Source organism: Eptatretus burgeri, chromosome 3, assembly GCF_056783735.1.
Source record: "Eptatretus burgeri isolate ZD-2024b chromosome 3, Ebu_testis_v1, whole genome shotgun sequence".
In the NCBI taxonomy this organism is placed as follows: domain Eukaryota; kingdom Metazoa; phylum Chordata; class Myxini; order Myxiniformes; family Myxinidae; genus Eptatretus; species Eptatretus burgeri.
This window is the reverse complement of record NC_140963.1, coordinates 23,067,515-23,081,043: the sequence shown is the minus strand read 5'-3', so window position 1 is coordinate 23,081,043 and position 13,529 is coordinate 23,067,515. Positions and strand designations below refer to the sequence as shown.

At 42.5% G+C, this 13,529-nt stretch overlaps 1 protein-coding gene across 7 annotated transcripts; it reads right to left on the bottom strand.

Annotated features, from left to right (window-relative positions):
- Positions 1–3,588: 3,588 nt before the first annotated feature.
- LOC147029546 (transmembrane and ubiquitin-like domain-containing protein 2) lies at positions 3,589–13,467 on the bottom strand. Of its 7 annotated transcripts, XR_015055945.1 has the most exons (4): positions 13,300–13,394; positions 11,676–12,704; positions 10,493–10,935; positions 3,589–9,001 (listed from the first exon to the last, which is right to left on the bottom strand). XR_015055945.1 is itself a non-coding variant. In XM_085872681.1 (3 exons), the coding sequence occupies exons 2-3, from the start codon at positions 12,290–12,292 to the stop codon at positions 10,581–10,583; spliced, it is 972 nt and encodes a 323-aa protein (XP_085728807.1). In that variant the 5' UTR covers positions 12,293–12,704; positions 13,384–13,467; the 3' UTR covers positions 3,589–10,580. The 7 variants fall into 7 exon arrangements, 6 of the variants coding, with proteins under 6 accessions (XP_085728807.1, XP_085728810.1, XP_085728808.1 ...); XM_085872681.1 differs by having other exon boundaries at positions 3,589–10,935; positions 13,384–13,467; XM_085872684.1 differs by having other exon boundaries at positions 3,589–10,935; positions 11,676–12,527; positions 13,384–13,465.
- Between the last annotated feature and the right edge of the window lie 62 nt (positions 13,468–13,529).

Genomic DNA, 13,529 nt, shown 5'->3' with positions numbered 1-13,529 from the left:
GATTGAGACTTAGCTCCTGTTGCAGGGAAAATGTGATTTTTTTTAATATATATTTTTTTAATGTTATAGGTGCCTTCGTTGTGATGTCATAATTGCATATGTAGAACACTACATCTAATCGGTATGATCAAAAAAAAACGACAAGAAGAAGAGTTGGCTCATCTCAAATCCTTCTCAAGACTGCACGGGGTAAGTATTCTATGGATACCATTTATTTTGAATTGCAGTCCTGCTTTACCTGTGGCCAATAATCACAAAGTTATTGTGACGCGCTTTGCGGCTGAGATGGTGCCCCCTGAACGTCATGTTTCTCCTCGCTTTCCCTGTACTGACATGCTCCGCTATTAAAATAGCTGTTGCTTTTTCACTAAGTTTCCCCAAGAGTGTTTGCCGAATAGCTTGTTCTTGCTGTCGTATATTAATAAGAATGCTACCATTTGAAAGCTAATAATCAACTCACTTGGAACAAACATTCATGTCTGTTTAATCATAAAATACCTATTTTGAAGCATGTCTTTCCAAGATTGAAGAAGAAGGGAGGGGGGGTGTGGGCTGAGTTCAATGCAGCAGTACATTCCTCGAGGGAATGGGTACTTGCTATGAAATATAACGACGAACTAGAGAGTTCAGAGAACACTTCACTCTGGAGTTTTGAGAAAAAGGACATTTGATGGGGAGGGTCTTGAATTCTTGCTTTGCATTTCCGAGCACTATCGATATATCCATCCATCAGGCCCATACTCTGTGCAGAGCATTGGTGCTGTCGAAGCAGTCTCCTTGGCTATTGGGCACAATCCTGAACGGGTCGCCACTCCGACACAGTATACCAGCATAATGGCACTCATTTTGCCGGCCTCGGAAGGACGACAGGCAGAGTCAACCCCACCTGGTATTAATTCAACAGCCGGGTGGGATTTGAACTCAGGATCCTAGGATTCCACCACTCTAACCATTAAGCCAACACCAGGCATATCGTTCCTTCGAACTGCGATTTTGTTTGAATATTCCCCAATGCTTGGTCCACTAACTAACCAAGTTGATTGGTCAAGATGGCATAATCTTTTGTCCAAGTCTTGCTAAACTGCAGTGTTTTAGATGTGCCAATAAGGTGATTCGTGTTCAAGTATAAAATTCAACTGAGATTTTAAAGCTTTAAAAGCTGCAGAGTTTTTTCAGAAGTTTTACCACCATTTTATGTATTGTGTTTTTACACCACCTTATTGAACACCTTTTTAGTTCTTCATGCCTGTTTGTTTCTCTTTTAACATCCCTAAAAGCAGTAAGGTTCCTGTTTAAAATGATTTTCAATTTTGTTTCACATGCAGACAGGGTTAAAAAAAAAATTAACTTTCTCTGTGTGCATGCACAATCAGAATGAGATTCTGTACAATTTGCCAAATTCAGAGCCAAAGTACTGCTAAACAGCAGGTTCGTGATCTGATTCCTGTTCGACAGCATTCGAAGTGTAAGATTAAATTTCAATCAAGAAGTTCTTCGATCATAGACTGAGATCTGTAGATGGACAGAATGGACAATTTGCTTAACTCCGCTTTGTGCTTTGCACACCGGGTAAATACAAGTTCCCTTATCTTATACTTCTCCAACAAGTTCCACTGGTAGTTGTTGAATGCTGTCTTTTCTCCACCCGTGGCTTCACCCCCAGCTACTTCTTTCTCCTGGCATGCCATTGGTGATGTACCAGCACTGGTGCCAAAGCAGCAGTCCTCAGAGCTATTCCTGTTTTCATCCTCTGCATTTCTTCTTCAGCACCATTTTATTTCAATAAATGGTGTCATCGACAGTCTACTTGTGTACGGCACTTTTCAACAAAACAAGATTGTACAAAAGTTGTAACTGACAATCCAGTTTCGCGGCGTTGGCTCGTGGGCGGCGGCCATAGAGATATAGTGCCACCTCATGGGATACAAGTGCGCAGGAGGGGTCGTGATCGGGACGACAGTTGCCATCTTGTCATGCAGTGCAAACTGGGAAATGCAGATTGCTCCATGTGGTTTAACCCAGACAAAGTGTCTGCTATGTTGAGAGAAGCGAGACTATTACATGGTGGTAGAAGTTTTAGGAGCCATCTCCATGAGTTGTCAATGCAGATCAGCTTGTGGCTTATCCTTCAAACAGGTAGGCTGCAGCCTCTTCCTTCTCTTCAGACCTTGAAATAAGAAAATTAAATCACAAGCTGGTCAAACATTTGGAATAAGCTTTTCAATCCTGACGAATAGCACTCACTGTCTCTCTCCGAAAGGACCGTCCGACAAACCATCCTATCGACTTTCTTAATGATCTGAAGTAACTTGAGTCATTTAAACTCCTCGTTCTCACCATCAGCCACGATCTTTCTTGGGAAAACCACATTTCAAAGTTGGCCTCCAAAGCCAGCTGCGGACTGGGCATCCTCAGTCGTACAAATTCCTCGCTTGGCACACCTGAACCTCTATCCACCTACAAGCCCTTCATTCCTAGCTTGATGGAGTCCTGCTCTCCCCTCTGCACTGGCTCCCCTGCCTCACATCTTGCTCAGCTTGATGCCATGTAAGCCAAGGCCTCTAAGATTATTGGACCCCCCCCTCCTCCCCAGTTTACTGCCGGGCTCACACGGTACACCATCAACTCACTTCTGGTGAAACTACTGAAATCCAGGATCACTACTCGCTTCCACTCATTTGTTCCTCTTTTTTTCCTTCCTGCGATACCAACTTGCACATCCTCTTCAATCTCATTCTCCCCTTCAGGTCTTCATGAAAGCTGTTCACCACCATCTCAGTTCATTCCCAATCCAAAATGAGGATCTTTTTAACCCTCGTTGCCCCCACCAAAATCCCTACTCCTTCCAATTTGCCACTTTACTCTTCTTGGAGTTTCCATCTGTATCCATCTTGTCAACCCCATGTATTCTCTCCTGCCCCCATTTCTCCCCACACCCATCATTTGACCAAATCTCCCTTTATCTTGACCTTTAACTCTTCTGTTGGTGTCCCCCCCCCTCTCTGCTGGTCCTTTTGCGTGTCTCTTATGTGCCGCATTCAGTTTTTTTGTTTGTTACATTCGGTGTACTTGCTCTTCCGCGAGCCTTGACTTTGTATACAAAAAAGGGTTCAAACAACAATTATGAAAGTTATTATACTCTTGGAACATGCTTATTTGTGCAACAGACACTCTGGAATAGTGTGTTGAAGATTCCAAAATCCCAATGGAGCACATCATAAGTTTTGTTGACATTAAATTTCAATTATATGGACTCACACAGGCCTTGGAGTGAGTGAATATGGATTTTGGATTTGTTAAATGCATATTGGTCTCAGTGAGAACTTCTTTGAACAGATTGTTAAAGGAGAGCTGGGTGTGATCAGGAAGACGGGTGCCATCTTGTCATGCAGCGTGAGCCGGGAAATGAAGATTGCTCCATGTGTGGTTGAACGACGACCAAATGTCGAAGCGTCTGCTCTATTTAGAGAAGTGAGGATATTACATCGTCCATCTATTGTTGGCAGAGCAAAAGCAAAACATCCATGTTGGAGTAACTTGGGTGGCAAACAGCATGAGGATCAGAGATAAAGGTCACTAGTCTTGAGGTTTAATGCAATGATCAATTCAATTGCTTTATTTTGATTGAGGAAAAGGCTGAACATGTTCTGGTTGAGAGGATCCGTTTTTAACCAACATTTTCATGAACTGGAATCATGACAACTTTTCACAGTGCAAGTGGGTGGCCATGAAAAAAAAAAAAAATGATATTTGTCTGTATGAGCTATCAATGGGGTTCAATCAAGAAAAACAATTCTGAAATTCGGAATAAGCAGGCACACATTCTCGCATGATAACTTTGTTTTCTTTCTTCGAAATTATGAATATTGTTGCTTCCTCTTGATATGAGGAAATGAGTGAACCATGCAGAGTTGCAATGAAAAGCATTGTACCAGAGTCCGTGGTGTAATGGTTAGACTTGGAATATCTGCAATGACTCACAGAGGTCAGTGGTTCGAACCCTATCCGAGTTATACCATAGACTTTAAAGAAGGTTTGCGCTGCTTCCTTGCTTGACACTCGGCATTCAAAAGAGATAGTACATGGCCAAATAACGGTAGGTTGGCAACTATTGTACAGGTATGATGAGCCAAATGTTCTCCACCTCCATTGAAGTTTCTTGTAAATTATCGTAGGAGCAGTTAGACTCTAAAGGAAAGGGTCAATTTGATGATGTAAGGTTGTCATTAGCAAGATGTAACAAATCAGATCGAGAAACCTCTTGATGGAATGAAATTTAATCAATGGATTTAACTTGATGTGTCAAGAATATTTCAAATGATCGTATAGTTTTGGTTTTGTCACATTAATGAAAAGGAAATTTAAAAAAGTGATAAAGACAGTGAAATGCTGTATCAGGTGACGCCACTACGGTCGTGAAAAGAAAGAAAAAAATGATGTTGCACGTGACTAGGGTAGACTGGCAATATTCACCTGTACACGTGGAACAGTACAGGTGAATATCGCGAGTGCCGAGAAAAAAAAAAAATTCAGAATGCAAGATGGCAACTCCATCTAATCAATCTGAACATTAAAAAAAAAAAAAAAAATCACCATGAATCAAAATTTAGCATCAATTGTGGAAAGTGAAATCAGCAAATTCAAAAAAAACTCAAAATGCCTGTGATTACATCATGGTACTCGGTCAATAACAGCAATGTTACATACCAGTGACGTCACGTCGGTTGAATCAAACGGTTAAAACATTGATATTTTTAGATTTGAACATTCAGTAAAATGACAAGTTTCCATTTGTACGTGGATATGGTTTATGTGAATCTCAACCACATGAACCCAGATCGTAACGTCTACTACTCAAAAGACAAAGGAACAGTAAAATGGGACGGTCCCCCCCTCCTGGAAGCACAGTACATGATTCACCACCCCAGCTGCACAGCATGAGAGCAATTTTGCTGGTTCTTGTTTTCAAGAATCAAATCCAGATTCGCATGCAACCAAGGAAACCTGCAAGCATGCAAGCAACAAGTTATCTTGCTCAAACACAATGTTCAGAACATATATGTGATACCTCGGTGATGTCTTATCTTCATAATGAGACCATAAAAGGGTGACGAATGAACCTACAATCAGTGAAAATATTTCTGCCAGTTTACAATAGTTCAAAGCGGGGGCTGATACCCCTTCCTTGAATGCTCGCTCGAGCATTACTTTAAAGCAAGTTTCAAACAGCAGTTCAGTATGTATTTTAGAGACTTAAAGCAGGTTTGCATATTGGGAATTAGCCATGGTTCTTAATGTACTCTATTTCCCTGTTCATTGCGCGGCCCGCGAGCCACTGGCGGCCCAAAATGCGGCCCCTGACGCATGGTGATAATACACAAATGTGAAAACACCCCATTATAATCCGCCAGAAATGCTACCAAATGGACCCAATGGTTTCAAATGAGTGTTCCAATGCAAAGCGTAAAAAAAAATAATAATAAACTGCCCCCTTCTAAAAAAAAAAAAAAAGTGAAGATCACTGCTCTATTTAATAAAATGCACTAAACTGTGAGGGCATTTCAAAGTTGATGTGGACTTCAAAAAGTGCTCATGAGATAAAATGGTTGGCGTCACATCATCTTTATCTTTCCATATAGTATCTGTTGACTTCAATACACTTGCTCCACTTATCCTTCCAACTGTGAAAAAAAAAGAAGATTTCAGATTGCTCCTTCAACTTTGATTTGGTTACCTTAACCAGGTCTTCACAGTCTTTTGAATGATGTCGCATACAACTTTGTGGCAATGCAGGTGGAACTTACAATATCAAAACAGAAGTCCTTTGAGGAAAGGTCCAAGCTCTATGGAAGGAGGGTTACTCAGCTGCTCAAAGCCAGGTAAGAGTGGAAGTTAGCACAAAATGGACATGTCACAGAGCCATATCTTCATAAAGGAGAAACATTCCAATGGTGAAGGCAGGTAGTAAATCAGCAGGACTTCCTTCTTTCCGAGGCCTGATCTTGCCTGCTGAGAATTGGTGCAGAACTTCTTGTGTGGAGGTGATACTTCTTCCATTGCATGGATATCAATTTGGTTTCGATGTCCCAGTGGAAAACACGCGTTTCATCACCATTTACCAGAGAAGTGATTTCCACATTCACCATTCGTTCATTGATTTATTTGCAGCTGGCACCTTCTTTGTATCAACATTACATGACACCTCAACACTCACTTTTCAAGATCCATAATTGTACAATGTAGCAAAGTTCTGGATTGTACTGCACCTGCTGTTATTTTATCCACTCTCTTAGCCTGATTACACCAAATGCTGTGGAAGGGCAGTTAGGGCCAAGCAGCTTTCTCAACGTGGAAAGCCAACTCGTCCAAGGCAAACTTTAGTTCATTCTGAAAGGCTTGCAACAGGTGTGTGTCCATCCTCAGGCATGCCAGGAACTATCTTGCAAATCTCAAGGCTGAACTCTCCAAACAGTATCTTTCAAGCCATGATGGCACCTCGTTAAATCAGTCTCTGGTGCACTCTAACCTAAACCCTCCTGCACTGTCCCTATATTAACCACCATCCACTCGACTTTGTATCCTCACCAGAGAAGGTGGAAAAAGTTCTGTCCAGCCTTGACCCTGCTACAGCTACGGCTCAGATGGCATGAGTGCCCATGTTCGGTAATTCTGTTTTGCCTTTCTTGCTTCCACTTCGTCTGCCCTATTCAGTCTTTCCTCCTTTGTCCACTTCCCATCAGCCTGGAAGTCAGCAAACATAAATTGTGGCTACAGGAAGGGTGTAAAAATGGATCGGCCCATTAACAACAGACCAGTGAGCTCACTTCCATTTTCAAGCAGTCGTGAAACCCATCATTGCTGCTGATGTCGAGTCTTTCCCATTTTCAAACAACCTGATCACCGATTGGTTTGGATTCTGTCCCAGCTACTCAACTCTAGAATGCTGCTAACTGCTTCATCAGCAATTTATGAGAATCAGTATGTCAGGACATATCTCCTTGGACATACCTGCGGCATTCGACGGTCTGGCATCACTTTGCTTGCCAAGTCCTCTGCTCGTGGCAATAAAAGGCTACCTTCATTCCTAGATTTCTGACTTCTACTCACGCACAACTTCTCTGATGCTCTGCAAAACCCTCTTTCCTTTTGCAGGCGATGCGACATTGTGTCGTACAGTCCCCATGGCTGCAGTTGTGTCACTCGACTTATCTGGAATCGATTCGATGATTGTCTGATAAATAGAACATATCCTTAAATATTTCAAAATCTCACTTTCTCACCCTGTTCCAAAAGGATCAAACTAACCTACCAATCTATTTCCATAGTCAGTGACTGGAAGAGGTTCAATCTCTTGAACTTCTAGGTTTCACAATGAGCCACAACTTCTTCTGGGTCAACCACACAAGTCTAGCCTCCAAAAAGTTAGCCACAGACTAGGCATCCCCTGTCAACCCAAGTATTTGCTTGGAAAATCAGAGCTACTCTCAGTATACATAGCCTGTGTCTATAGCTCAATGGAGTACTACTATTCCCTGTGGACTGGCACCCCAGCAACACATCAGCTTCTCTTGGGTTCTTTGCAATATAAAGTTCTCAACATCGTTGGAATCTCCCACCACGTGGCCAAAGCACAAGGTCTGTTGCTTTCACATCGCAGGAAGGTTCAGTAGTCTGTTTATTTTAACCACCCCTTCTCCAATATTGCTCCCTCTGCTCAGTCCTCCAACCCTCCCTAGCACCTCCAGCATGCACTCATTCTTCCAGGAACTCTCTCCTGGCTGACTGCTTTCTGGATTCCAAAATCCAGGCTGACTGCATACCTAAACTCCTTTGTTCCTCAATTCTCATACTTATGGAACTGCCATATAGAGGCTATTCTTCCCCACTCTGCCCTCCAGGGTTTCAATGTCATCCCCCATCCTGACCCATGACCTTTATTACCTCCATTACCACTTCCTAACGAAAGCCCCTCACTTGCTGGTTGCAGTATTTCCTCTCCTCTTCTCATGTTCATTCATTCCCTCACTGATAGTGAGGAAACATTTGGGCACAATCAGTTCAACATGGTTCTTCAATGAGCTTCATTCTTCCAGTGAGGAGGAAAACATAGTAATGGCATACAACAAGCATATGTGCAAGTTTATAATAATCAGCCAATAAATATAAAATAAAAAGGTGGCTAATGAATAAATCATTCCTTGAACATTTTTGAATGTTCCTTGAAGAACATGCAAAATAAGTTAAATGTTGTCGAAAAGGTATTGTCTACCCTGAGCAAGTGTTAAAGTTAAATCAATGCTACTTTGAGAATTGTGCGTAAAACCAAGTTGGCGACCAACATTCACAAGTGATGGGGAACAGAGGTGTATCGTCAAGTTGACTTTTCCTTTCTATCATTTGCTTTTGAGACCACTCCAAAAACATCTAGGTGGCAAAGTTTACCAATGGAAATATCAAAGCCCACGTCTCAAAATGGCTGCGTGGACACATCACGGTGGTTTGCTTCTTCATCGATCTATCGAGACACGACCGTATTTTTAGAACAAGTGTGTCCAGACAAGCAGGGAAATGCCTGGATAAATCGCTGAAGTTTCAATCAACACCTCTCTGCTTTATATTTTCTGGAATAAAAAGTCCACATCAATCTTGAACTACCCTGATCAATATTTCCCAACAACAAAGATTCAAGTGTTCAGATTTACTGGCTCAGACCCAAGCCTGGTGTTGGCTTCGTGGTTAGGGTGGCTGACTTGGGATCCGAGGGTCCTTAGTTTGAGCCCTGCTGGCCACTGAATTAATACCAGGTGGGGTTGACTTAGCCTGTCATCTTTCCGAGGTCGGCAAAATGAGTAGCAGTGTACTGGCAATAGGGACACTGCATCAGCGGTATAGCCGCATCCCGAACCAATGATGCAACCAGCAGCCATAAGGCCGCACTTGAAAGAAGAAGCTCAGACCCATTAAAATGCCACACAATCAAAATGTAGCAGGACAGATTTGTCTGAAAGAAAATGCAAAACAACAAAATGACTTAATTCAGTGAACCCATTCACTTGGCATAAACCTTGTGATAATGGGGAATCCATCCCAAACCTAACATAATCAGGCTTACCAACTTGCAATAAGCCAGAATAAAAATACAATGTTTACAATAATACGAGACTTTCAAAACGACGTATTCTGCCTCAAAATGCTCGGCCTGCATGCGCAGAAACCCCAGGAAACGACAGCATTCAGGGCATCATTGAGTATGTCATCTGTGGTAGATACGGATTGTTACTCACAAAACTTCCCGAAAACACTCGGAAAAGTACCCGAGCGAAAGGGCTGTGCCTCTGCACAACGAAAGACTGAGAACTTTCTTGGCTCGCCAAAAACGGGCAGCTGCCCCGAACTGCAAACTCCCGACCAGGTGGTGCAAGGCCCGATAGGACAGGAGTATGCTGCACAAACCTCTGACAGATTGCTTCCAGGGACTGGATTGGGTGCTTCTGAACACTGATGGGAAGGACATATCTGGAGCTTGTGAATGTGCAGGGTAAGTTTAAAATGATGATTATTTATTATTATTATTAATCATGTTGGGAGGGGGAGGTGGGAATTACAGGAGCTGTGAGGGCAGTTATAAATATATTGTTTGTTTGTTTCCAGGAACACAAGAGAAATACTATATTTTGCATTGATTGCTAAAAGTGGCGCATCCATGTGTATATATATATATTTTTTTTTCACTGTGCTAATTGTATTAACAGGAAATGATATGATAGGAGATCAACACAGCTATTTCCCACTCTCGCTCTCATTTCTATCTCATCCACAGCTATTTCCCACTGAGTATTCCTATATTTCCGTGAGTCTGATTTGCATTCAGGAACAGAACACATTTGGTTAACCATTTTGAAATCGCCACTCTTTCGTCTAACTGCTGAAAAGTATGTTTAAAAGACGATTTGAATCAGATTTCGTGCTAACAACGGCAGGTTAAAAGTGTCCATCGAGCCGAACCGAGTCAGTGTAAACACACACACACACAATGCGTGCGCAAAAGGCCTCATTTAGCATTCATACGTCATTTTGAAAGTCACTTATTGATCATAGCTTCGAGACTTTGAATACGACATGCAGTATGAGATTTAGCCACCGCAAATGCTTCCTGCAAGAAAAATGAAAATTTGCACTTAAAATGTACGACGACTTGAATCGATTTGTGGAAATAAAATTAGGACATCAAAACACGTCGATGCATCTGCAGCAAAATTAAATTCCCAAATGGAACCACACGTGATATTTAGTAAGTTGTGTATGAATGATTGCATATATAATAATAAGAAATGCAAAAAAAGTTAAAATAAAATAGCAATTTAAAGTGAAATGTCCAGTGTAAACATTATCAGCTTCAATCTGGCCATTATAATTTTTGAGCCAATGTGGCTTTAAGGAGGAAGAAAATAAAATATATGGATATAAAATCTCTTTCCAATGGGAAACTCACATGTAAAATTTGGCTTTATCAGACCCACTGTCTGCCTGCATGACATACAAGATGCGGTTTGAAATCTGTGCCTTGCAGAGGCTAATCTTCACTGGCAACAAACTCCATATACAAGCAAACCAAACAGGATGACGGCACAAGTGAGAGCAGGACCACTGTGTCGGGCAAAGCCGCTAACAAAAAGTGCTCCACACAGCAGCAGCACGAGTGCAGGGACGAGCAGTGGGCCGAGTCGATAGCCAGGGGCGGAAGGCTGCCGAACACGGGGGCTGGCCGGAGCCGCGTTTGACGGAGCGGGCGCGTTTGCGGTGCGACATGACACGTGACAGTGTACGACCGCATCGGGTGGGACGCCGAGTGAGCGCAGCGTGCGCTCCGGCTCTCGAAGAAGCTGACCACGATAGATGAATTTCACATGCTCCTCTTGGCCTGGGAAGTGGGCACTGCACAGAGAATGCAGAAAAGTCAAGCGAATTAAACAACCATTTCACTGCATACTCATTTGGCCTTTTACAGGTGTTAACCCACAATTAACACCTTAGCACAGGATATAAAGATTCAGATCCCCCAAGCTGGTAATGAAGTTAAGTGGTGTAACAGAATAATTTGGTTAACTTGCTGATCCATGTAAGTGAAGAATAATTATTAATTTTCAAACCAAGATGGCTGACGAACCATGTGACCTATGACATCAATTTACATTCTGCCTCCAATAAATACGTGTGAAGTTTCCTGTTAATCGGATGAGGTGTGTTTTTCTATCCAAGATGGCCACCAAACCATGTGACTTGTGATGTCATAATTTTTACTATGTATGCAGACATTATGGAAGATGATAGTTGCAAATTTTTGCTTCATTAGCTTATGTGATTCCAGAGAAAACATTTAATCTTTTTCTTGAATCCAACATGGCTGCCAAACCATGTGACCTATCAATTAGAAAATGTCAAAAGGCACCACCACCAACACTTGCTTGATATGTGTACCAAATTTCATAAATATATCTTGAGAGATTTGTAGTTAAGCTCCGGAAACGAAATGTGACGGACAGACGGACGGAACCCATTTCTATATCCCCCGCCAACTTCGTTGGTTGGCGGGGGATAACTACAAATCTAGCAAACACATAAACCTCATCTACTTCAAACAAAGGCATTAAAATGTGAGCTTGGTGGGACCTTACCGCTTGAGACAATCCACCGTGTCCCCGGGCATCACTTGGATGATCCTCTCTGTGTCATTGAGAAATTTGAGTCGCAGCTGCATGCTTCGTTCCTGGCAGGGTCTGGACGAGGCACCCGATTGATGCTGCGGTCGTTTACGTAGCCTTAACACGCCTTGGCCGTCGGATTCTTGGACTCCTGATACAACTCGACTTTCGTCACAGTCAACATCTTGCCTTTCCTGTGCATCATCACGGTGACTCTTCTGTTCGAGGTCGTCTGCTGACTTACTCTGAACAAAGCTCAACGAGTTGTGCCTGCCGTCATCAGTTTCTTCACTGGTTGAGGCTTCTGCCTGTGGACGGACGAGAGAAGCGGCCGGTGAGGGTCGCTCAGAGGTACCCGGTCTCTCAGACTCTGAACTTGCATGATCAACGTAGCGATCAACGGAAATGGCGTTTTGCTGTTGTGACACGGCAAGAAAAAGTTCTTCTGCAGTGTTGTCGACGTAAGTGGAAAGCCAGGCAAGAATGAGAGCGGTAAGAAGAGCAGCAGCAAGGATCAGCGAACCAAGCTCCCCACCCGGCAGGTACCATGTCATCAGTTCATCATCCACAGCCATCACAGCCACAGCCATGGCTGCCTTTTGTTTTATCGTTTTCAATGATGTCTTGAAGCCTCAAGCAGTGTCATCAAGTTCTTTTCCTTTTCTTCCAAAACTAGAACATCTAGTTGTTGTTTTTTTTTCTTTCCAAAGAATGTCTATCCCAGTTACAAGTTGTGAAGGTGTACGATCCTTTCCACCTGCTTCCCTCTCTCTCTCTATCTTTCTCTCTTTGGCTCAAACCACATTCAGAGAGCAAGGAACCATTCTGCGCAGAGACGGGAACAGTTTGGGATGGTTTAACTTCACAGCAGCACAGCAGGAGAAAGGAAAACAAGGACAAATGTGTCCAAGAGCCGCGTCCTTAAGGCAAGAACAACAACAACTTCCGGTATTTCGTCACGTGCCTTGACGGAGCCAATAGCGAGACCCGTCATGGAGGCTCCTGTTCATGACGAGAAAATCGTGTTTTTACGAAATTACAACATATTAAATGGAATAATCTTTAAATAGTAACGTGAACTTTTCGAAACTTTAAAGCAAATGTCCGAATATAATTAAAAGTTGATGATAGACGCTCTCAAAAGGCACCCTCAATGCGAGGATGTGTATAGGTGTTTAGTATTTAAGGAGAGCCAGATCCTGTATAGAAAAGAGCCGAGTCCTAAAGGTTTTGTAAGAAGAACAAGAACAACAACGCGGAGCTCTCTTGGAGCCACGTTCGTTTCGCGAGACGCAGCGAAAAACATCTCATTCGGCAAATACACTTCCCGAAACGGTTGTCATCTATATAATACGTACGCAAATAGCATTCTTCACACATCAACAACCGCAATTCTCCACATACTCTTTACGTAAGCTTTGTGCACGGCCAGGAGGCCAGAAACTTGCCCGTCAAAGCACATTTGGTCAACATTTGTTTATAATCGAACAAGCCAAGATGTCTTTGGATATAATCGAAGGATATCTATTGCGTACGATACGGGACGAAAACTCGAAACTATAACGTCACGTTTTACACCAAACCCCTGATCTCTTACCGAAGGAAGCAGAATGTACCCACTCCCCACGAAAAAAAAAAACCAATAAATAAACAAACTAATAAATAAATAAAAGACACATACCGCTGAAAAATCTCGCCACTTCCTCTTCTTCCTCATTAATTACCTCAACGTCATTACTTTAAATATTTGACTCGTCTTTGAAGAGCAAATACAAATTGACACTGCTTTAACGTTTAATAAAATGTATAATCGGATATTTACTGCGA